At 38.3% G+C, this 22,480-nt stretch overlaps 1 protein-coding gene and 1 pseudogene across 3 annotated transcripts in view; one reads left to right on the top strand and one right to left on the bottom strand.

Annotated features, from left to right (window-relative positions):
• Positions 1 to 22,480, top strand: part of NEK4 (NIMA related kinase 4) — a 32,925-nt gene that overhangs the window by 3,825 nt on the left and 6,620 nt on the right. For 2 of the 3 annotated variants that reach the window (XM_041763520.1, XM_041763522.1), the window contains exons 4-14: positions 20 to 127; positions 1,606 to 1,760; positions 3,421 to 3,562; positions 6,496 to 6,897; positions 10,299 to 10,448; positions 10,988 to 11,134; positions 11,586 to 11,652; positions 12,618 to 12,724; positions 14,237 to 14,325; positions 16,156 to 16,361; positions 17,054 to 17,187. In XM_041763520.1, coding sequence (XP_041619454.1) covers positions 20 to 127; positions 1,606 to 1,760; positions 3,421 to 3,562; positions 6,496 to 6,897; positions 10,299 to 10,448; positions 10,988 to 11,134; positions 11,586 to 11,652; positions 12,618 to 12,724; positions 14,237 to 14,325; positions 16,156 to 16,361; positions 17,054 to 17,187 — 1,707 coding nt within the window. The remainder of the gene's footprint in view (positions 1 to 19; positions 128 to 1,605; positions 1,761 to 3,420; positions 3,563 to 6,495; positions 6,898 to 10,298; positions 10,449 to 10,987; positions 11,135 to 11,585; positions 11,653 to 12,617; positions 12,725 to 14,236; positions 14,326 to 16,155; positions 16,362 to 17,053; positions 17,188 to 22,480) is intronic. The other variant, XM_041763521.1, reaches the window with a different exon arrangement.
• Positions 17,663 to 20,586, bottom strand: LOC121495687 (annotated as a pseudogene).

The following is a 22,480-nucleotide window of genomic DNA, read 5'->3' as shown; positions in this document are numbered from 1 at the left end:
TACTATTTTCCTTTTCTAGTCGGATGTTTGGGCTCTGGGATGCTGTGTTTATGAAATGGCTACCCTGAAGCATGCTTTCAATGCAAAAGACATGAATTCTTTAGTTTATCGGATTATTGAAGGAAAGGTAAAGAATATTCTGGAACTGATTGTTTTTAATATTAGAAGCAAGATTAATCTGATGTAGCATTGTAAGTAGCTATTGGCAAAAATAAAATCATTGATATTGGATGGATAGGTAAGAATGGAAGGTCCTTTCTATGGGGCGGTTGAACTAGAAAGAGGAGGGGTTGATCGTATTTTAATATTAATTTGTAAAAGTGGCTTAATGGTTCTGAAGAATTGGCTTTTTGAAAACTACCACCTTGTAACCACAGGATGTGCCGGTGCCCTGAGAGGATATTAGCTCCTAAGCAGCTATGGTTAAATTAGCCCCATCTGAAATTAGTCCACTCTGGGCAGAGTACCCATTCCATTCCCAGCTTGCTTAGTACCTGGTGATTGTAAGGCACTTTGCAACAATGTAAAATAATAATAAAAAACAAAAATAAAATGAGCCTATTCTTTGAGATGTTGCTCCTTTGATAGTCATCACAATTACAAATAGCCAATTAAAAACTGCAGAAAGCAATGTGTACGACATAGGCACCAAAGTGACCACCTTTATATGTTACTTCCATGAGGCTAGCTGTCCTCCACACACTATTAAGTTTTAAAGCTGTAAACCATCTACTGATTTTAATATGCCACGACTCACTTTCATTTTAATTTCAAAATATTTAAAAACACAAAAAAAGTAAAATGTGCCCCTAATTCTACTACTTATAGAATCAAACAAGAAAGGAGTGAAATTCCCCTCTCCTTCTATTCTTTTCTGTCTTCTTTCTATCTTCTTTTCTATCTTCTATCTTCCACCATTGCTAAAAAATTTTGTGCACAGCCTTCTTAGCATTTTCCTGTCTAAAAATATACGTCAGTCTGTGTGTATATATGCACATATACACATAGGCACTTTTAAAAGAGTAACTGAAATGGAATCAGGCAGTACATACTGGTATACAACTTGTTCTTTGAAGTTAATATATGAGGACATCTTTTGAGGTCAGTACCTGTCTCATATTTTAAGAAGCTGCCTAGCATTTTATTAGAAGGGTGTACCATAAGCTATGTTCTGGATAGACATTTAAGTTTCCAGTTGTTTACTGCTGCAAGAACAATGCTGCAGTGAATATCCTGGTACATAAGTCTTTAGGAACTCATGTTCTTATTTCTGAAGGAGAGAGTCCTCAAATGGGACTGCTGGTTTGAAAAATATACTTTTATAGTCTCACAACGTGTTGCCATGACCAGGACACTAGTAAACTTCCTGTATACTGGCTCTTTTCTGCTTCTGTGGATAATGACTTTTAAAAAAAAATCTTTTTTTTTGATGGGCCACAAAGCAAAGTTTGTTGAGCGATAGTACAATGCTCCTGAAGAGGGAGGGGACCCCGAGAGGGTTGCCCTGTGGATAATGACTTTAAAGAAATATTGGGAAATCTTTACTTTTTCCTTATACTTTGCTCTGTAAGACCATAGTCATAATCATATTATTTCTCTTTGTAGCTGCCACCAATGCCAAAAGATTATAGCCCAGAGCTAGCAGAACTGATAAGAACAATGCTGAGCAAGAGGCCTGAAGAAAGACCCTCTGTGAGGAGCATCCTGAGGCAGCCTTACATAAAGCGCCAAATCTCTTTGTTTTTGGAGGCCACAAAGGCGTAAGATACTTCCCTTGCAAATAGGTGGCTAAACAAATGAATACAAGAAGGTAGCTTCTATAATTTTCATATGTAAGAATTTATGGTGAGGTTATATTTATTTATTTATTTATTTTTGAGAGAGAGAGAGAGAAGGGAGGAGGAGCAGGGGCAGAGGAGAGAGAATCTTAAGCAGGCTCCACACCTAGTGCAGCGCCTGACGCGGGGCTTGATCTCACAACCCTGAGACCGTAGCCTGAGCTGAAATTCGAGTCAGATACTTAACCAACTGAGCCACCCAGGCACCCCTGTGGTGAGTTTTTTTAAACATGAAGGAAAATTGCATGATTAGGGCATATGTTGGGATTTACTTAATTGCTAAAATCAAAAATCTAGAAAATCATTTAGAGAGTCACTTTAACATTCCTCAGGGTTCCAAGATATATCATGTATGATTCTTTCAAAAGGATATATGTTTAAGAAACCATATGAAAACGAGATTATCTAAGAAGTCTGTTGTATGTGAGAGTCACAGTCTCTGCCTTGTGACATGTTTTGAGAGCAATACTAGAGAGGCCCCAGGGGATAAAGAAAAACCACCATTTTATTTACATTGTCTGTTTGTTTTTTTTTTTGTTTTTTTTTTTTTTTAATTTTTTTTTTTCTTATTTTATTATTTATTTACGATAGTCATACAGAGAGAGAGAGAGAGAGAGAGAGGCAGAGACACAGGCAGAGGGAGAAGCAGGCTCCATGCACCGGGAGCCCGACGTGGGATTCGATCCCGGGTCTCCAGGATCGCGCCCCGGGCCAAAGGCAGGCGCCAAACCGCTGCGCCACCCAGGGATCCCTACATTGTCTGTTTGATACAAACAGACCTTTGGCCTTCAGCAGCACTAGTCTTGTGCTCCCATTAAATTCTCCAGAGGGCTAGTAGGTGTAGAAATGTCACACTATAAGAGTTAGGAAGGGGTGCTTGGGTGGCTTAGTCTGATAGCATCTGCTTTCAGCTCAGGTCATAATCTCAGGATCGTGGTTTCGAGTCCCACTTCAGGCTCCCTACTCAGCAAGGAGCCTGCTTCTCTCTCTCTCCCTCTGCCCCTCCCCCTGTTTGTGTTTGTGTTCTCTCTCTGAGAACACATACATACATACATAAATCTTTTTAAAAAAAAAATATTTAAAAGAGTCGGAGATATTAATCCTGTACATTTTTATTCTGCAAGGCCAGGCTGAGCACACCTGTCCTTCTTACCCTCAAACTTGGCAAAGCAGTTGTGGTATAGTTATGTGAAACTTGTGAACATGTGAAACTTGAAAATTCCATGCATGAGGTAGCTTCTCATAGATTTCTGATGGTGAATAATCTTGTATTTATAGACACCAGTATTTCTTCTAACACCCTCTTTCTGTTCCAGGATCCAATTCAGGATTTCATATTGCATTTAGTCCTCTTGTCTCCTTAGTCAACTTGTGTCTGTGACAGTTTCTCACCTTCTTTGTTTTTCATGACCTTGATTAATTTTGAAGAGTACTGGTCAAGTATTTTGCTGAATGCCCTCTGGTTTTTAGATGACTCTTCTAAATGGGGCAGTTTTTATACTACATACACATATTTCCTTATATATGTAAAAGCCTTTAATCTTCACTATACTGATAATATTTTTTTTCCTTCCTCATAAAGAAAAACATCCAAAAGTAATATTAAAAACAGTGACTCTAAATCGAAGCCTGTTGCCACAGTGGTCTCTGGAAATGCTGAATCGAGTCATAAAGTAGTTCCCCTCCAGCCACAGTCTTCTGAGGGCTCCAAGACATATGTAATGGTATGTTTCTTTTTAAAGGGTATATATTTTAGAAACTATTAAAACGATAGGTTATTGGGGCTCCTGGGTGACTCGGCTGTGTAAGTGTCTGCCTTCGGCTTAGGTCATGATCCCAGGGTGCTGGGATTGAGCCCCAAGTGGGGCTCCTTGCTCAGCAGGGAGCCTGCTTCTCCCTGTCCCTCTGCTGCTCTCCCTGCTTGTGTTCTCTTGCTCTCTCAAATAAATAAAATCTTTAAAAACCAACAAGCAGTAAGTTATCTAAGCAGGTTATATAACATGAAGTTAATCACTTTCTAGTGAACCATTAATTACATTTAGTGCATTCACAGTGTTGTGCAACCACCACCTCTGTCTAGTTTCAAAACATTCCACATCACCCCAAAAGGAAATCCCAGACCCATTAAGTAATCATCCTTATTCCCTCCTCCATCTGGCCCCTGGAAACCACCAGTGTGTATTCTGTCTCTATGGATTTGCCTATTCCGAGTATTTCATATAAATGAAATCATATAATACGTAACCCCTTGTGTCTGGCTTCTTTTACTGAGCGTGATGTTTTCTAGGTAGCATGTATCAGTACTCCATCTATTTTTATGTCTGAGTAATATTCCACTGTATGTATGCACCACAGTTTGCTTATCCATTCATTCATTGTTGGATATTGAATTGTTTTTGCCTTTTGGCTGTTGGCATGAACATTTGGGTACAAGTCTTTGAGTCCCTGTTTTCAGTTCTTTTGGGTATATAACTAGAAGTGCAATTGCTGTGCTGTATGGTAGTTCTATATTTACTTTCTGAGGAACCAGCACACTGCTTTCCATAGTGGTTGCGTTTTACTTTTACTGCACGTTTTTACTGTGTGCAGCAATGCACAAGAGTTCCAGTTTCTCCACAACTCCACTAACCCTTGTGATTTTCTACTTTTCTGATTCTAACCGTCCTAGTGCATATGAAGTGGTATCTCAGTGTAGTTTTGAGTTGCGTTTCCCTAATGACTAATGACTAATGACAGAGCATCTTCCCACAAGCTTCTTGGCCATTTGTATTCCTTCTCTTGAGAAATGCCTAGTAAGCACTTTGCCCATTTTTTTAATTGGTTTTTTTGTATTTTTGTTGTTGAGTTCTAAGAGTTCTTTCTGTATTATGGGCACTGGATCCTTATCAGATACATGATTTACAAATATTTCTTCCCATGCTATAGATTAGCCTGTCACTTTCTTGATAATATCCCTTTATACACAAAAGTTTTTAATTTTGAGGAAGCCTGATTTATGTTTTTTCTTATGTTGCTTGTACTTTTGGTGTCATATCTAAGAATTTCTTGTTAAATCCAAGCTCATGACAGTGTATGCCTGTGTTTTAGGAGTTTTATAATTTTATCTCTTTTATTTATTTATTTTTTTTTAAGATTTTATTTATTTATTCATGATAGAGACAGAGATACAGGCAGAGGGAGAAGCAGCCTCCATGCAGGGAACCCGACGCGAGACTCGATCCTGGGACTCCAGGGTCACGCCCTGGGCCAAAGGCAGGCGCTAAACTGCTGAGCCATCCAGGGATCCCCTTATATTTAGGTTGTTGATTCATTTTTAAATTTTTAAATTTATGTTTATTGTGGTGAAATAAACATGACATAGAATTTGCCTTTTTTTTTTTTTTTTTTTTTATGATAGTTACACAGAGAGAGAGAGAGAGGCAGAGACACAGGCAGAGGGAGAAGCAGGCTCCATGCACCGGGAGCCCAATGTGGGATTTGATCCTGGGTCTCCAGGATCGCGCCCTGGGCCAAAGGCAGGCGCCAAACCAATGCGCCACCCAGGGATCCCCGAATTTGCCATTTTTGTAAAAGATTATTAGAGAGAGAAAGAGAGAAAGAGAGAGGACATGAGCAGGAAGGGGCAGAGGGAGAGAGAATCTCAAGCAGACTTCACGCTGAGTGCAGAGTCCATTGCGTGGCTCGATCCCATGACCTTGAGATCACAACCTGAGCCAAAACCAAGAGTTGGACTCTTACCTAACCATGCCACCCAGGCATCCCAGAACTTACCATCTTGAAACACCTCTAAGCCTACAATTTAGTAGCCTTAACTACACTCACAATATTGTGCAACCATTCCCACTATCTTCCAAATCCTTTTCATTACTCCAAGCAAACTGTACTCATTAAACAATAGTTCCCCATTCCTTCTGTTCCCAGGCCCACTGGGACCTCTAATCTACTTTCTGTGTCTATGAGTTTACCTATTCTAGATGAATAGAATCATACAATATTTGTGCTTTTGTGTCTGGCTTATTTTATTTATCATGTTTTTACGATTCATCCATATTGTAGCATGTGTCAGTACTTCATTCCTTTTCACGACTGAGTAATATTCCATTGTTATGTGTGTATAATATTTTGTTTATCTCTTTATCTGCTAATGGACATGTTGGTTGTTCCACCTTTTGGCCAGTGTGAATAACGCTGCTGTAAACATTGGTGAGCAAATATCTGTTTGAGTCCCTACTTTCAGTTCTTTGGGATATTTACCTAGAAATGAGATTTCTGGGTTATATAGTGATTCTATCTATGTTTAACTTTCTAAGGAACTTGCTGTACCTTTTTTTTTTTTTTTTTTTTTTTTTTTTTTTTTTTTTTTTTTTTTTTTTTTTTTTTTTTTTTTTTTTTTTTTTTTTTTTTTAATTTTTATTTATTTATGATAGTCACACAGAGAGAGAGAGAGAGAGAGGCAGAGACACAGGCAGAGGGAGAAGCAGGCTCCATGCACCGGGAGCCTGACGTGGGATTCGATCCCGGGTCTCCAGGATCGCGCCCTGGGCCAAAGGCAGGCGCCAAACCGCTGCGCCACCCAGGGATCCCTGCTGTACCTTTTTTGAGTTATTTTTTGTGGTAGGAGGAATGCTGTAATAAGTTGGAAGCATATTTTCACCAGGGTGAAGACAAATGTTTGTCCCAGGAGAAACCCATAGTCATTGACCCCTTGACACCAGCAAGCCTGAAAGGCCACAACTGCAAACCAGACGTGAGCGATACCTCAGAATCACTAGCCACGATCAGTAAAGTGAATATTGACATCCTACCTGCAGAAAGAAGGGATTCATTGAGTGATGGCTTAGTTCGGGAAAATCAGCCAAGACACTTAGACACCTCTAATGAGCTAGAAGGTAAATGCAGTATTTCTCAAGTGAAGGAGAAGCTGCAGGATGGCACTGAGCCCAGCGCTCAACCCAGAAATGTAATTCCCGCATGGTTCTCTAATGATGTCACTGGGGAAAGGAGTGACCCAGCGAGACCTCTGCAGCCCCTAAACAAAGACCAAAAGTCAAAAGACCAGGTGAGTGATATGCATGAGGTGCTGGTTTCAGAGAGAGAGAGAGAAATGGAAAGTGTAGTCACAAAGATGTGAATTGTGTTGTTTATTGTGTTCTAGTTGGCATTTTAGGAAAATCAGTTATTCTGTGTACCAGCTTAAGCATTACAGAAACTAAAGAATAGGACTCACAGAATTCTTAGATGCGTTATGCCCTGGCATAGGGTATTTGGTGGAAGCATGCTATTTGTATGTTTTTTCCCATTTATTTGTCACTCTTATTTAGGCCTCCACCATGGATGGGTATGGAATTCCACCAAGTAGGTAACATCACATTTCTTCTTGCGCTTGGCAAGTTAGTGATTGATCTGATTTCTTAAGGAATAGAAAAAAAAGTATTTTATGTGTTGGAACCAAAGGGGAAGGAAGAGGCAAAAGGAAAGTGGCAAAAGGATTTTGATACTAAGAGACTATTCTGAGTAAATTTAAAGGTTAACTTCTACTTCAACTTGGAAAGAAGCCCGAGTTAGATGCGTGGCAATAGCTGAGGATTAGAGAGAAAGCCAGAACGTTTGGTGAACTTTTGATTTTTATATGGAAGATATTCTAAAAATATATTTAAGATGTATCTTAATTATTTTTATAGTCTGTGTTAAAGTATTTAAATTTTATATATTAAATATATTTTCATATTTGATATCTTTTATGTAGATATATAAAAACTAATACACTTATATTCAAATGTTTTAAACTTTTATTCTTATGGGAAAGTCCAGGTATAATGCTTTTGTCATTTAAAGTCATTGGATTGAAGTCTTAAGCTTTCTTTGGACACTGGAATTCTTAGTACTTTATGGATAAATCTGTATGTGTCCTGCTTGTTCTGCCTGGCTCTCAAATTATATTCAGGTTTACTTGTTTCATTTTTTCTGTTTATTTTTCTAATTGTTAAAGTACCGACTCATTGGTTTTTAGTATATTTGTAGAATTGTACAGTCATCCTTGTCTAATTCCAGAACATTTCCATAACCTCAAAAAAAAAATAGTGTTTGTTTCTTATAATAGTCACTGTCCTGGCCCCAGCCCCTGGCAACCATTGTCTGTATGGATTTACCTATAATGAGCATTTCATGTACAGGCATACCTTACCTCAGAGATATTGCCAGTTTAATTCCAGATCACCGTAAATAGAACGAATATTGCATTAAAGGGTGTCAGATTTAATCAGTGGATGTAAAAGTTACATTTACACTATGATCTAACCATTGTCTGAGCTTTCAGCAAGTCATAATCTGTTTGCTGGTGGAAGGTCTTGCCTCAGTGTTGGCTGCTGATTGATCAGCGTAGTGGTTGCTGAAGATTGGGGTGGCTGTGGCAATTTCTTTCAATAAGACAACAGTAAAGTTTGCCACATCTGTTGACTCTTCCTTTCATTTAAACACTTAGAAGCCATCGTAGGGTTATTAATTGGCCTGTTTTTAATATTATCATGTCTCAGGTTATAAGAAGGCCCAAGGAGAGGTAGAGTGATGGGGGGGGGGGGGGGAGCCAGTCAGTAAAGCAGTCAGAACACACACTTTTGTCAATTAAATTCTCCATCTCTTATGGGCACAGTTTGTGATGCCCCAAAACAATTACAATAGTAACATCAGAAATCACTGGTTACAGATCACCATAACGCACATAATACTGTTGATAGTGTTTGAAATATTGTGAGAATTACTAAGATGTGAGTGACACAGAGACATAAAGTGAGCAGATGCTGCTGGAAAAATGATGCCAATAGATTTGCTCGTCGCAGGGTCACAAACTTTCCATTTGTAAAAAAAACACAATTATCAGTGAAGCACAATAAAGTGGAGCATAATAAAATGAGATATGCCTATAAATAGAATCATACATACAATTTATGGCCTAAGTAAAAGAAGGAGGCTTCTTTTACTTAGCATGATGTTTTCAAGATTTTCCTTTTAATTTTTTAAATTAAAAAAAAATTTTGAGCAATTTTATTTTTTTAAAGAATTTATTTATCTGAGGGGGGAGAGAGTGTGTGCATGAGCAGTGAGGAAGGGTAGAAGGAGAGGGAGAAATAGACTCCCCGCTGAGCTGGGAGCTGATTTAGGACTCAATCCCAGGATCCTGAGATCATGACCTGAACTGAAGGCAGGTGCTTAACCAACTGAGGCACCCAAGTACCCCTGCATTCCTTTTTAAATTGCCAAATAAAGTCACTGTGTCTACACTGTATTTTATTTTTCCATTCATCAGTTGAACATTTGAATTGTTTTCACTTTTTGGTTACTGTGGATAATGCTATTATGAACATTCTTTTTTGTTATTGGTATGAACATTCTTTTACAAGTTTGTGTGTGAACATATGTTTTCACTTCTCTTGGGTATATACCTGTGATTGGAATTGCTGGGTCATATGGTAACTCTATGTTTAACTTTTTAAGGAACTCTAAGACTGTTTTCCAAAGCAACTACATCACTTTACTTCCCAACAATATGTGAAAGTTACACTTTCTCCACATCTTCACCAGTATTTGCTATTTTCTGGTTTTTTGATTCTGCCTGTCCTAGTGAATATGAAGTGCTATCTTATTGTGGTTTTGAGTTGCATCTCTCTAATGACTAATGACGTTCAGGATCTTTTCATGTGCTTTTTGGCCATTTCTATACCTACTTTGGAAAAATATCTATTCAGGTCTTTTTTTTCCCCTCTAAGATTTTGTGTATTTATTTGAGAGAGTGAGCATGTAAGCTGGGGAAGGAGAGGGAGAGAGAATCTTAAGCAGTATCTTTGCAGAGCACAGGGCTTGATCCCAGGGCTCTGAGAACATGACCTGAGCTGAAATCAAGGGTCAGCCGCTTAAACTGACTGAGCCACCCAAGCACCCCTTTGAAAACATAAATTGAACATCAGTAGTTTTGGGTTAATAACAACCTGAGTAATCTCATTAAAATAATTTTTTATTTTGGGGCATCTAGGTGGTATAGTTGGTTAAGTGTTCAACTCTTGGTTTCGGCTCAGGTTGAGATCTTGGATCATAAGATCGAGCCCCACCACAGGCTCTGTACTGAGCATGGAGCCTGCTTGGGATTTTCTGCCCCTCCCACTCATGCACTTGCATTCTCTCTCTCTCTCTTTCTTTCACTCTCTCTCTCTCAAATAAATAAATCTTAAAAAAAAAAAAAGTACTTGTGTTTATTTGGGGAAAGAGAAAAAAAGCTAGAATATGTGGGTAACTGATGTCAGCATAATATCTTTACCTGTCAGCAGTGCAGATGAGCATGTATTTTGAAAAAGATGCTCCTCCTTTTCATTTCCACTTATAATTTTAAAATAGTTTGGCCTTTTGGAAGTTCAAAAGACTATTTCATTATTCTGTTTTCTTGTTTGTTTCACTTTATTTTTTTTTAAGGATCAAGTTGCTAATGAATGTGTTACAGAAAAACCAGACAGAACCGTCTCAGGTTTACAGCCGCACAGCTTTGGCTCTGAGCCCTCCCTTTCTCGACAGCGACGACAGAAGAAAAGAGAACAGCCTAAGCACAGTGGGGAAGAGAGACAGGTCAGTAGAGATATCTGTAGGGTAAGTCATTGTGCTGCTGCTGGGGAAATAGACTTTATTTAGACTGATTAGTAGTTGCCAAAAAGGCGCATAGGAAATTCAGGGAACATATGGAGAGGGGTGGCAATGGCGAGATGCTAAATATTAGTTTTCAAATCTCAGTGAGTTGGAAATAGAGTAAAGATTTTATCTTCCCCAGCAAAAATGGACAGATCATCTTGAGAGTTAAGAGAAGAAGCTAACAAGAGTAAATCTCTGATCCCTTCTGTGTTATGGTGATGAATAGCTTCTCCCTTCTGCAAAAAATCATGTTGACACCTCATTTCTTGAATTGACTTTCACAAGCCTCTCTGTAAGCTGCTTAGATGGTAATTCGCTTTTGGCAAAATTTCTTTGCAATACAGTGCAATGTTTTGAAGTTTTTGAGAGCAGATCATTAACAAATACAAAGGAGACTTACTGGTGGGGGAACTTTGGAGGTGGCTGTATATGAAATTGATAATTTTCCACCTCCCCCCTTTTATTCATTTAAATTCCAGGAGGCTCCTCCTCGACTTTTACCTTCTCTTCCCACCGCTGGAAAAAAGGATGTCACATTAACACAAAAAGATGCTGAAAACCAAAGTAGATTGGTCATTGGGTCTGCTGTGAGCTCCTTGAGGAGCAAGGAGGTGTCATCATCAAAGGTTTGTGGGAATGTATATTGGTTTTTTTCCAACCTTATAAAACTTTCTGATTGTAAAAATCCTGCATATAATGTGAAGTTTTGTATTAAAACATCTTACCCTGCTTCCTAGCAAACAACAGAGGGGACAAATTTGTGATTCTCAGCAGAAGCTTTTATTGAAATGGATGGACTCTATAGTTCCTGGGATGGTCACTTCTCCTACTTAATTAAGGAGAACAAGTAGATTCTAAATGTAGGAAAATTCAAAATTTTCCATGTCTTTCCAAAAATGAGTACTTACCCAAAATGAGAGTTGTGATCATTCATAGATAGTAGTTTTAACCGTGATGTGGACTGGTTTCAAACAGATACTCCTTTAAAGGCCTATGCAGAGCCTTTCCTATAGTCATGCATTGCAGTTGTTACAAAAATAGTGAGTAGTAGTGAAAGTAACTGACTCTCTTTAAAAGGACCGACCATTATCAGCAAGAGAAAGGAGACGACTAAAGCAGTCACAGGAAGAGATGTTTCCCTCAGGTAAAGTTTTCTCTTTCCTTTATCGATTGGAGGTTGTTGATACAGCTTATGGAGATAGCATTGGTTCTGATTGTGAGGTGTGAAGAATTTTCAGCATCAATGATCCATTTGGGAAATGGATTTGGAAGAATATTTTGAAATTTCTTTTATTTATTTTTTTAAATTTTTTTTTATTTATGATAGTCACAGAGAGAGAGAGAGAGAGGCAGAGACACAGGCGGAGGGAGAAGCAGGCTCCATGCACCGGGAGCCTGATGTGGGATTCGATCCCGGGTCTCCAGGATCGTGCCCTGGGCCAAAGGCAGGCGCCAAACCGCTGCGCCACCCAGGGATCCCCTTGAAATTTCTTAATAAAAAAAATTTCTTAAACCTTTAAAAAATCAGAATAGGCTGTTGGGTCTGGAACTTGTATTATCAGAGGAAGAGGGTATTAAAAAGAGAAGAGGGCTTTGAGTGGCATTAACTCCTGGGATATTTTAGACAGGAAATCTAAACAGATTTAGATTTAATCTGTTTCCATATTCAGATTTTGCTGGACATGGAGTGCTATCTTCTCAGTAACAGAGTGGTGAAGCTGGGAGAATGGTGCTATCCTGGGCTGAGGGCTGCAATCATTCTTATTACTATAATCTGGAGACAGTACTAGCAGTTTCTATTTATTGAATGCTGATTGTGTTTCAGCATTATGGGAAGCATTTTAAGAGCATTATTTCATCTCTTGTTTATGGTAACTGTCAAAAATAGGCAGTATTATCTGCATTTTACAGCTGAGGAAACTGAGGCTTGGAGGGGTTACCTACCTGCCCAGGGTCACCGAGCTGGTGGACCTAGAACTGAGGTGGCAGACACCAGAGTGATGATGAAGATGCTATCTTTGTTACTTCTAGGCTGGCACTTGCTGTAACACCCTCTTCTGTTGAGGCCAGCCCACCACAAATAACTGCTAGGGGTGGTCACTTTTTCAGGCCCTTCAGTGAGGAGATCTCTGAGTGCATCAGGCCCGGGGAATTCACAAGAAGAAGGCCAGCCCACCCCTGCCCCGTGGTTGTCTTCTGATTGCAGTGTTGCTCAGGTACGTTACAGAGTCCTCTGGAAAATGGGAATGGGTCTACATCTGGCAAATCTAATACAGGAAACCTCATAAATGCCAACTCCATTGATTTCTGGAATGACACTGGCTTAAGTTATACCTTTCACTCTTGATAAGGAAAAGAACTGGTGAATAATAATTAAAAAGATTATTTTGGGGGTGTCTGAGTAGCTCAGTTGGTTAAGCATCTGCTTTCAGCTGAGGTCATGATCCCAGAGTCCTGGCATCAGACTCCCTGCTCAGCAGAGAGCCTGCTTCTGCCTCTCCTTCCGCCCCTCCCCCCAACTAGTGCTCTCTCTCACACACTATCTCAAATAAATAAATAAAATCTTTAAAAAAAGATTATTTTTGATTCATTAAAGGAATGAGTTTTTCAGGTGCTCTTTTAAGCATAGTTACTGTCTTTTTTAGGTAGTGTTTAATACAGGACTTCCAAAGGGCTTCCAAAGGACTTCCAAAGCAACATTTTGCTTATTTTGCTTTGTACCCAATATGCCTGTCTACCTGGCCAAATTTTAGTCTCCCTTATCTCTGCTCAATTTCCTATTTGTGTCTGAGTTCCTTAGCTTCTCGCCTAGGGAGGATACAGGGGTAGCATCTAGTGGCTAAATGAGTAGTTGCAAGGTTTTCAGCTCATGTTCATTTTCTGTGTAATGATACCCAGGGAATAGTTATCCACTTTTCTGTATTGCAGTTTCTGACATTATTTCTAGGAGCATATAATTATATTAAAAAATAGAAACTTCCTGCTCTTTGGGGATCCCTGGGTGGCTCAGCGGTTTAATGCCTGCCTTCGGCCCAGGGTGTGATCCTGGAGACCCGGGATCGAGTCCCACATCAGGCTCCCTGCATAGAGCCTGCTTCTCCCTCTGCCTGTGTCTCTGCCCCCCCCCCCCCCGTGTCTCTCATGAATAAATAAAATCTTAAAAAAAAAAAAAAAAGAACCTGCTCTTAAAAGTAAGGAAGACCAATCCCAAAAAAAAAAAAAAAAAAAAAAAAAGTAAGGAAGATTTGTTGCTTTAACAGTATTCTATGAATCAGTTGTTTTGCTAATCAAGATGTTCCTCTTCATTTTCCAGAGTAATAAGGTTTTGTGTAATTAAATCAAGCTATCCTTTAAAGTATTTTAGCAAGCAGTCTCAGATATAAGCAAACTGAGATTGCTTTTATTTAGGTGGCATTTTACCTAGCTTAAAATTCCTTAGATTATTAGCCCTCTGTTTAGGAGTTGGAGTACCAGAACTATTTGTCTACTCTCCTCTGGAAAGGAAATTTCTTCATAGTTGAGACTTTCCAGGGAGTTTTACAAGTTTTAATGTTCTTCAGGGTTCACTTGTGAACTTTATGGGTGAACTGGGACATCATTTGGGTAAAGCCACTTGAATTTTTAGATTCTTAGTTTCCTCTGTTAAATCAGATCTTGGTGCACATTGTAACTATACATTGTGTCTAAGAGTGTTGTCATGTGGAATTTTGTTTTTCCACACATGAAAGGAAAGGAAACTCATCCGCTGTCTGTCTGAGGATGAATTAAGTTCTTCTACAAGCTCAACTGATAAATCAGATGGGGATTCCAAGGATCGGTAAGGTTCTGTCTCCTTTCATAAACAATTTCTTTTTGAATTAATTCTAAATGTATATTTGTAGTAGTATTCAGACCCGTAGTGCTGTTATAGATAACATTATAAATGGGTTTTGGTAGATGATAGAGCTAAAAAACTATCTCTTCTAATGAACACATCTGATTTCATTCAGAATTCTTATAGAATGTCTTCTTAGATCTATGGTTTATAGTTTTCATCAGATTTGCAAAAATTTTGGCTGTTACTTCCTAATTTTTTTGGATCCCGCCTCTTGCCTTCATGAGAATTTTAATTTCATATATATTAGATTGTTTAAAGTTGTCCCACAGCTCACTGATGTTGTTCCTGTTTTTTATACTTTTTTATGTTTCATTTTTCATAGATTCTACTACCATGTCTTTAGGTTCACTAATGTTTTCTTCATCATCTAGTCTGCTAATCCTATCTCATGCATTTAACACTGTATTTTTAATTTCTAGGAGTTCCATTTAAGTCTTTTTATATCTTCCATGCTTCTCCTTTTTTTTTTAATCAAGATTTTATTTATTTATTCATGACAGACACAGGCAGAGACATAGGCAGAGGGAGAAGCAAACTTCCTGCGGGAAGGGACCTGGACCCTGGGATCACCACCTGAGCCAAAGGCAGACACTCAACCACTGAGCTACACAGGCATCCCTTCCATGCCTCTCCTTAATATGTTAATGCATTCTTCTAAACTTGGACATGTGGAATATATTTATAATAACCACTTTAATGTCCTTATCTACAAATTCTATCACCTGTGTCACTTTTGGTCCTGTTTTTATTAACTGATTTGTTTCTTTTCATAAATGTTTGCTGTTTTCCTACTTCTTTGCATGTCTGGTATTTTTGATTGTATGCCAGACATGGTCAATTTGATCACATTTGGGGCTGGTAATTTTTGTATTTCTTTGAGTATTCTTTGTACTTTGTACATGAATGTAATTTACTTAAAAATAGTTAGGCAGGGGATCCCTGGGTGGCGCAGCGGTTTAGCGCCTGCCTTTGGCCCAGGGCGCAATCCTGGAGACCCGGGATCGAATCCCACGTCCGGCTCTCGGTGCATGGAGCCTGCTTCTCCCTCTGCCTGTGTCTCTGCCTCTCTCTCTCTCTCTGTGTGTGATTATCATTAAAAATAAATAAATAAATAAATAAAAAAATAAATAAATAAAAAAAAAAAAAAAAAAAAGAAAAAAAAATAGTTAGGCAGATAGGGTGCCTGGGTGGCTCAATCAGTTAAGCATCTGTCTTCAGCTCAGGTCACGATCCCATGGTCCTGGGGTCAGGCCCTGCATCAAGCTCTGGGCTCAGCGGGAAGTCCGCTTCTCCCTCTGCCACTCCCCCAGCTTGTGCTCTCTCTCTCAAATAAATAAAAATCTTTTTTAAAAAATGGGCAGAATATATACATAGAACCTGGGGCTTCTTCTTTCTTTTCTTTCTTTTCTAAGATTTCACTCTCACTTTCTAGTGGCTATGGTTGTCTTGAACTCTGTCCTTTGGTTTTGCAGGCTAGAAAGACCATGGGTTTTCTGCTGTACTTGAGCAGCCTATGGCTGGCCCTTAGGCTAAAACATGTTGGCTTCCCTCCAGAACCTGCCTACAGGTTTTGTATGTTCTCTGTTGTCTTCACATACTGGATTTTTGTGTTTTGTTGAGTTTATACTTATTATTTACAGAAGGGTCTGTTAGTAAGAACTTACTTAGCTATTTAGAAGCAGAACTTCCTAAATGTTGTTTTGCATCTAATTTTTTAATGAAAAATTGTCATAAAGCCAATGAAATCACAGGGGAATTTTTTTTTCCCAGGAAATGTCATACAAATGAAATGAGTGACTTGGTGCAGTTGATGACTCAGACCCTAAAACTGGAATCTAAAGAGAGCTGTGAAGATCTCCTGGTTCCAGATCCAGTGTCAGAATTTAAACTTCATCGGAAGTACCGGGATACGCTGATACTTCATGGAAAAGTTGTGGAAGAAGCTGAGGACCTTCATTTTAAACAACTACCTTCCGGTGATCAGTTTATTCTTTACAGCAAACTGGAGAGCATGCTTATTGGAGAAATGTGTCACACTAAGAAAAAAATTCTCCCAAAATTTTTTTGCTTTTTTATTATTTTGTTTGGATAGCTCCATAAAAGGCATATCTTGTTTTATTCAACAGTTGTGTTCCTGAAAAATTACATGAAAACTGTTTTTTTTTTTTTTAAATAAATATAAATGCATGTTTGGATTTTTTCACATGGCTTTTCTTGAAATAAGACAGTTGTGGATTTTAGGTTTAGGAGATGGTAAGGATAAATGAAGTATAAGTTTATATATATGTACCATATATATGGTATATATATGTATATATATTTGTCATTAAAAATACATGAAGGTATTAAATCCAACTCTTGTCAAAGTGAAAAGAATTTTAACATGACAAGATTTTTTTTAAGATTTTATTTATTTATTCATGAGAGACACAGAGAGAGAGAGAAAGAGAGGCAGAGACACAGGCTGAGGGAGAAGCAGGCTCCATGCAGGGAGCCTGATGTGGGACTCGATCCTGGGACCCCAGGATCACGCCCTGGGCCAAATGCAGGCGCTTAACTGCTGAGCCACCCAGGGATCCCACAGGACAAGATTAAAAAAAAAAAAAAACATGTTCTTCTTCCTGCAGTGGTGAAAGTATTTATTTTTCCCTTTGTTACTGCTTTTTAGCTGTCATGCCAGGTTCTGAAAAGATCAGAAGAATAGTTGAAGTCTTGAGAGCTGATGTAATCCAGGGCCTGGGAATTCAGCTTTTAGAACAGGTGTATGATCTTTTGGAAGAAGAGGATGAATTGCAGAGAGAGGTGAGTGTCCCATTAGCTATGTCAGCTACATATGCTATAGAATTCTTTTTAACAGACTTTTGAAATATAATTTATATACTATATATTTCATCTGTTTAAAGTGTACCATTCAGTGGTTTTAAGGATGTTCACAGAGTTTCATTACCACAAGCAATGTTAGGACATTTAATACCCCAGAAGAAACCATGTGCTCATCACTCTCCATTGTCCTCCAAGCCTTCTACCCCTAAGCAACCACTGATATTTCTGTGTCTATAGATTTGCCTGTTCTGGACATTTCATTAAAATGGAATCTATAAAACACGTGACCCATTTACATTGTGATTGGCTTCTCTCAGCATAATGTTTTCTTTTCTTTCTTTCTTTTTTTTTTTTTTAAGATTTTATTTATTTATTCATGAGAGACACAGAGAGAGAGGCAGAGACATAGGCAGAGGGAGAAGCAGGCTACCCATAGGGAGCCTGACGTGGTACTTGATCCCAGGACCCCGGGATCACGACCTGAGCCAAAGGCAGATGCACAACCACTGAGCAACCCAGGTGCCCTTAGTATAATGTTTTCAAGATTCAACCATGTTGTAGCATATCTCACATTCTTCGTTGTTTTATATGGTCAGATAATATTCCATTATGTGGCTATATCACATTTTGTTTATCTTTTCATCAGCTGATGGACACTTAGGTGGTTTCCACTGTTTAGCTATTATGAATAATGCTGCTGTGCATATTTGTTTTTGTGTGGATATATGTTTTCATTTTACTTGGGTATGTACATAGGAGTGGATTATTAAATCATGTGGAAAGTCTATGTTTAACATTTTGAAGAACAGCCAGACTCTTTTGCAGAGCAGCTGTATCCTTTTCCATTCACATCAGTAACGTATGAGGGTTTAATTTCTCTGCATTCTTATCAACACTTATTACTGTTATCATTTTGATTATAGCTGTCCTAGTGGATGGGAAGTGATACCTCATGGTTTTGATTTGCTTTTCCCTAATGGGTAATGATGTTGACATCTTTGCATGTGCCTGTTGGCCATCTGTAGATGTTTTTTAGAGACACATCTATTCTGACCTTTTATATATCTTAAAATTGTTATCTTTTTATTGTTGAGTTGTAAGAGTTTTTTGTATATTCTAGATATAAGTCCTTTATCAGAAACGTGATTTACAGAAATTTTTCCCTATTCTATGGTGGTATTTTCACTTCTTGATAGTGTTGTTTGTAGCACAAAAGGTTTTAATTTTGTTGAAGTCTAATTTATCTGATTTATTTTTTGTCATTCATAATGTTGGTGTCATATCTAATAAGGCTTTACCTAACCTAAGGTCTTGAAGATTTATTCCTGTCTTTTAAGGGTTTTATTATATAAGTTCTTACAAATAGGTCTATAATCCATTTGAGTTAATTTTTTGTATGGTATAAGGAAGGGCCTCATCTTCATTTTTTTTCATGTGGATATCCATTTGTCCTAGCAGGCTATTCTTTTCCTAGTGAATTGTCTGGGCACCCTTGTTGAAAATCAGTTGTCCATAATATAAGGAATTATTTCTAGGCTCTCAATTATGTTCTCAATTATTGATTTATGTTTTTGTTTATGTCTGTACTACACTGTCTTCATTATTGTAGCATTGTAGTAAGTTTTAAAATGAGGAAGTGTTAGTCTTCCAACTTTACTCTTTTTTTTTTTTTTTCAAGACTCTTTTGGTCATTATTTTTGCATTTCCATGTGAATTTTAGGATCAGCTTACTAATTTTTGTAAAAATGCCAGCTGGGAGTTTGATTGGGATGCTGTAGAATCTTGCTCTAAATAAATTTAAGTTTGACACACCTGACTTTTCTGCTTAAAGTTACTGATATTATACTTAAATCTTTTTCCTTTTTGAGAGATTCATTATATGTGCTACCTATTTGAAAGTGATCAGTGAGGCATACTTGTATTTATATAGCACAAACAGTTCTATACCAATTTTAAAAAATTATTGCCTTTTTAAATCTGATACAAAGATAATAATGTTGTAGAACATTTAGAACATACAGACTAAAAATAAAAATCAGTATATTCTCAGTGATTGTAGATTTTGTTGTCTATCATTTAATAAATAGGAGTAGTAGTAGTAGTAGTAATCTTTACTACTACTAGCATAGTTTTCTAAGCACTTTACATCTAAATCTCTAACAATCCATTGAAGTTGTTATGAGTGCCCCATTTTTACAGTGCCCCATTTGTTATGAGTGAAGACTCTGACGCACAGAGAGATTAAATGAGTTGCCCAAAGTCACACTGCTAACAGTTGGGTATACAATTGGCCCTCAGTGCAGTCTGATTCCAGAGCCCATGTTCTCAACCACTGTCCTGTACTGCCTTTTATTCTCTTATACATATGTCTGTGGTTTACTGTGTATGTCCATAGCCATCACATCCGTACATGTATCATAGCCTTTTTTCTTAAAGCTCAAACAGGATTATACTGTACATGGTTGGTAGTGTGTATTTTTTTCACATAATGGTACAACTGAGCTTAGAAGCACAGCCAGGTCCTTGTAGTAACAATCACTCTTGATTGTTCCTGTGCTTTTGAGGCCACTGCTGTTTTCCTACTCTCCCAGGGCTAGTTCTTGATTGGGATGACCTCTCCGAGCTTGATTGGGTCATGCAGATTATTCTCCAGTGAGTCAGTTGCACTACATCACACCTTCATTATGAAAACTTTCAGAGTAGTAGAAATGCCTAAACATTTTTTGACTAGTTATACTTTGAAAATATATTTCTAGTTTTTTTGGTGATAATAATACCAACAACAGCAAAGCCTTAAATTCATAGAAATACAGTTGCTTCTCCACCAATCTATTTTTATTTTTATTGTTTTTGATACATTATTTTATTCAAATACCAGTCTGAACACACATGGTCCAAGAACACTCCAATCAAATATAAATAGATGTTTAAGCTTGGTCTTTAAACACCATAACCAGCGATGTCACACTTGCCTATGATCTCACTGACATAAAACCACATCCATACCTCAGTGGCCACCAAACCATTCAGCAGAGCTTCCTTAACTGTTAGCTATTGGAAGCTAATAGTTTGAGCACTCTTGACCATTTTTTTCAAGGTCTGAATAGCGGTAGGGATCTCAACAGAGATTAGTTGGAAGAACCAGCTCAACCTTGTCATACTGCTAGAATGTGGCCAGTCAAAGCTGAGTAAGTCACAGCAGCACCGGGGCCTTCTCCACGAAGTTATGGACAAATTGGGCCATGTTCCAGGATGGAAAGTCTGTCATCCTGCTGAATGTCACTTCTCCAGAAATTTAATAATAAATGATATCTAAATGTTGTTTTAATTTTTTATTTTAAAATAATTTTAGGGACGCCTGGGTGGCTCAGTGTTTGAGTGTCTGCCTTCATTCAGCTCAGGGCATGATCCTGGGGTACTGGGATCAAGTCCTGCATCAGGCTCCTCTCGAGAAGCCTGCTTCTCCCTCTGCCTGTATCTCTGCCTCTCTCTCTCTCTCTGTGGCTCTCGAGAATAAATAAATCTTTAAAAAAATAATAATAATAAAAATAATTATAGACTAACAGTTACAAAAAAAAAAAAGATATAAAGAATTCCTGAATACTCCTCACATATGTTCCCTAATATTATTGTTTTACCACTTTTGTGTCATTACTCTCTTTCTCCTCTCCATATGTATATTTTTCTATCTATTTGTGAGAATGTCTCCACCCCTAAATTCTTCAGTGTATTTCCTAAAAACAAGAATATGTCCTTACAGGGTGCTTTCGTGGCTCAGCTTGGTTGGGTGTCTGACTCCTGATTTTGGCTCAGGTCATGATCTCAAGGTTTTAGGCTCAAGCCCCATGTCAGGCTCTGCACTGAGTGCAGAGCCTGCTAGAGATTCTCTCTCTCTCTCCCTCTTTCTGAAAAGAAAAAAGAATATGGGAGAGCCCGGGTGGCTCAGTGGTTTAGCACTGCCTTTAGCCCAGGGCCTGATCCCGAAGACCTGGGATCGAGTCCCACATCAGGCTCCCTGCATAGAGCCTGCTTCTCCCTCTGCCTATGTCTCTGCCTCTCTCTCTCTGTGCCTCTCATGAATAGATAGATAGATAGATAGATAGATAGATAGATAGATAGATAAAAGAATATGTCCTTATATAACCACAGCTCTGTGATTAAATTTAGAAAATTAACATTGATATAATACCATTACCTAATCTACAGTCCTTAATTAAATTTCACTAATTGTCACACTGATATGCTTTATAACAAGAGAAAAAAATCTTTCTGGTCTCAGATTCAGTAGATTCAACTCAATCATAATTGAATTAAATTAAAGATTACTTTTTAAAATAGCTTTATTAAGATATAATTCACTTACTATGCAATTCACCCATTTAAAGTGTATACTTCAGTGGTTTTTAATATATTCACAAATATATATTTGCTATTGCCACAGTCAATTTTATTTTATAATTTTTTTAAAAGATTTTATTTATTTATTCATGAGAAACACAGAGAGAGGCCGAGACACAGGCAGAGGGAGAAGCAGGCTCCACGCAGGGAGCCCGACATGGGACTCAATCCCAGGACTCCAGGATCACGCCCCGGGCTGAAGGCAGGCACTAAACTGCTGAGCTACCAGGGGATCCCTCATTTTTCTTTTGATGGTCCAAAATCCTCACCTTTATTTTTTGGCTGGCCTTGAAGGGAGGGAGGTGGTCAAGGTGAATCCTAATGGTCTGGAGGTGGTTCCAGGTCCTCCCTGTGGGTGCTGTGGTGCTTGGGCCAGCTTCTCCTTTACATTCCCCCACCTTTGGGTGCAGTGAGTTTGGGCAGGGCTCTGCCCCCTGAATTTTTCCAGCTCCACCTTCAGCCCATCGTTTACTGCCCAGAAGCCTCCAACCTTGGGTGGCGAGTGCAGCCACTGCTCCACCTCCTCTTTTTACTTCCTTGACAGTGTTCTTCAAAGCACTAAACTTTCCAATTTTGCTGAAGTCCAATTTACTTTCTTTGCTGCTTGTGTTTTTAGTGTCATCAAAGAATCTCTTCCCAAATCCAAGATTATAGAGGTTTACCTTTAGGTTTTCCTCTAAAAGATTTATAGTTTTACCCTGTATATTTAAGTTTTTGATTTATTTTGAGTTAATTTTTATATATGGTATGGAGTAAAGGTCCATCTTCATTCCTATGTATGTGGCTATCCTGTTGTCTGACCACCATTTGTTGGAAAGACTATTTTGTCACCTTGTCAAAAAAACGTTGACCATATACACATGGGTTTATTTTT

The sequence above is a fragment of the Vulpes lagopus genome, chromosome 7 (genome assembly GCF_018345385.1).
Source record: "Vulpes lagopus strain Blue_001 chromosome 7, ASM1834538v1, whole genome shotgun sequence".
NCBI lineage: Eukaryota > Metazoa > Chordata > Mammalia > Carnivora > Canidae > Vulpes > Vulpes lagopus.
The sequence above is the reverse complement of the archived record's forward strand: the minus strand, read 5'-3'. Positions and strand labels throughout refer to the sequence as shown.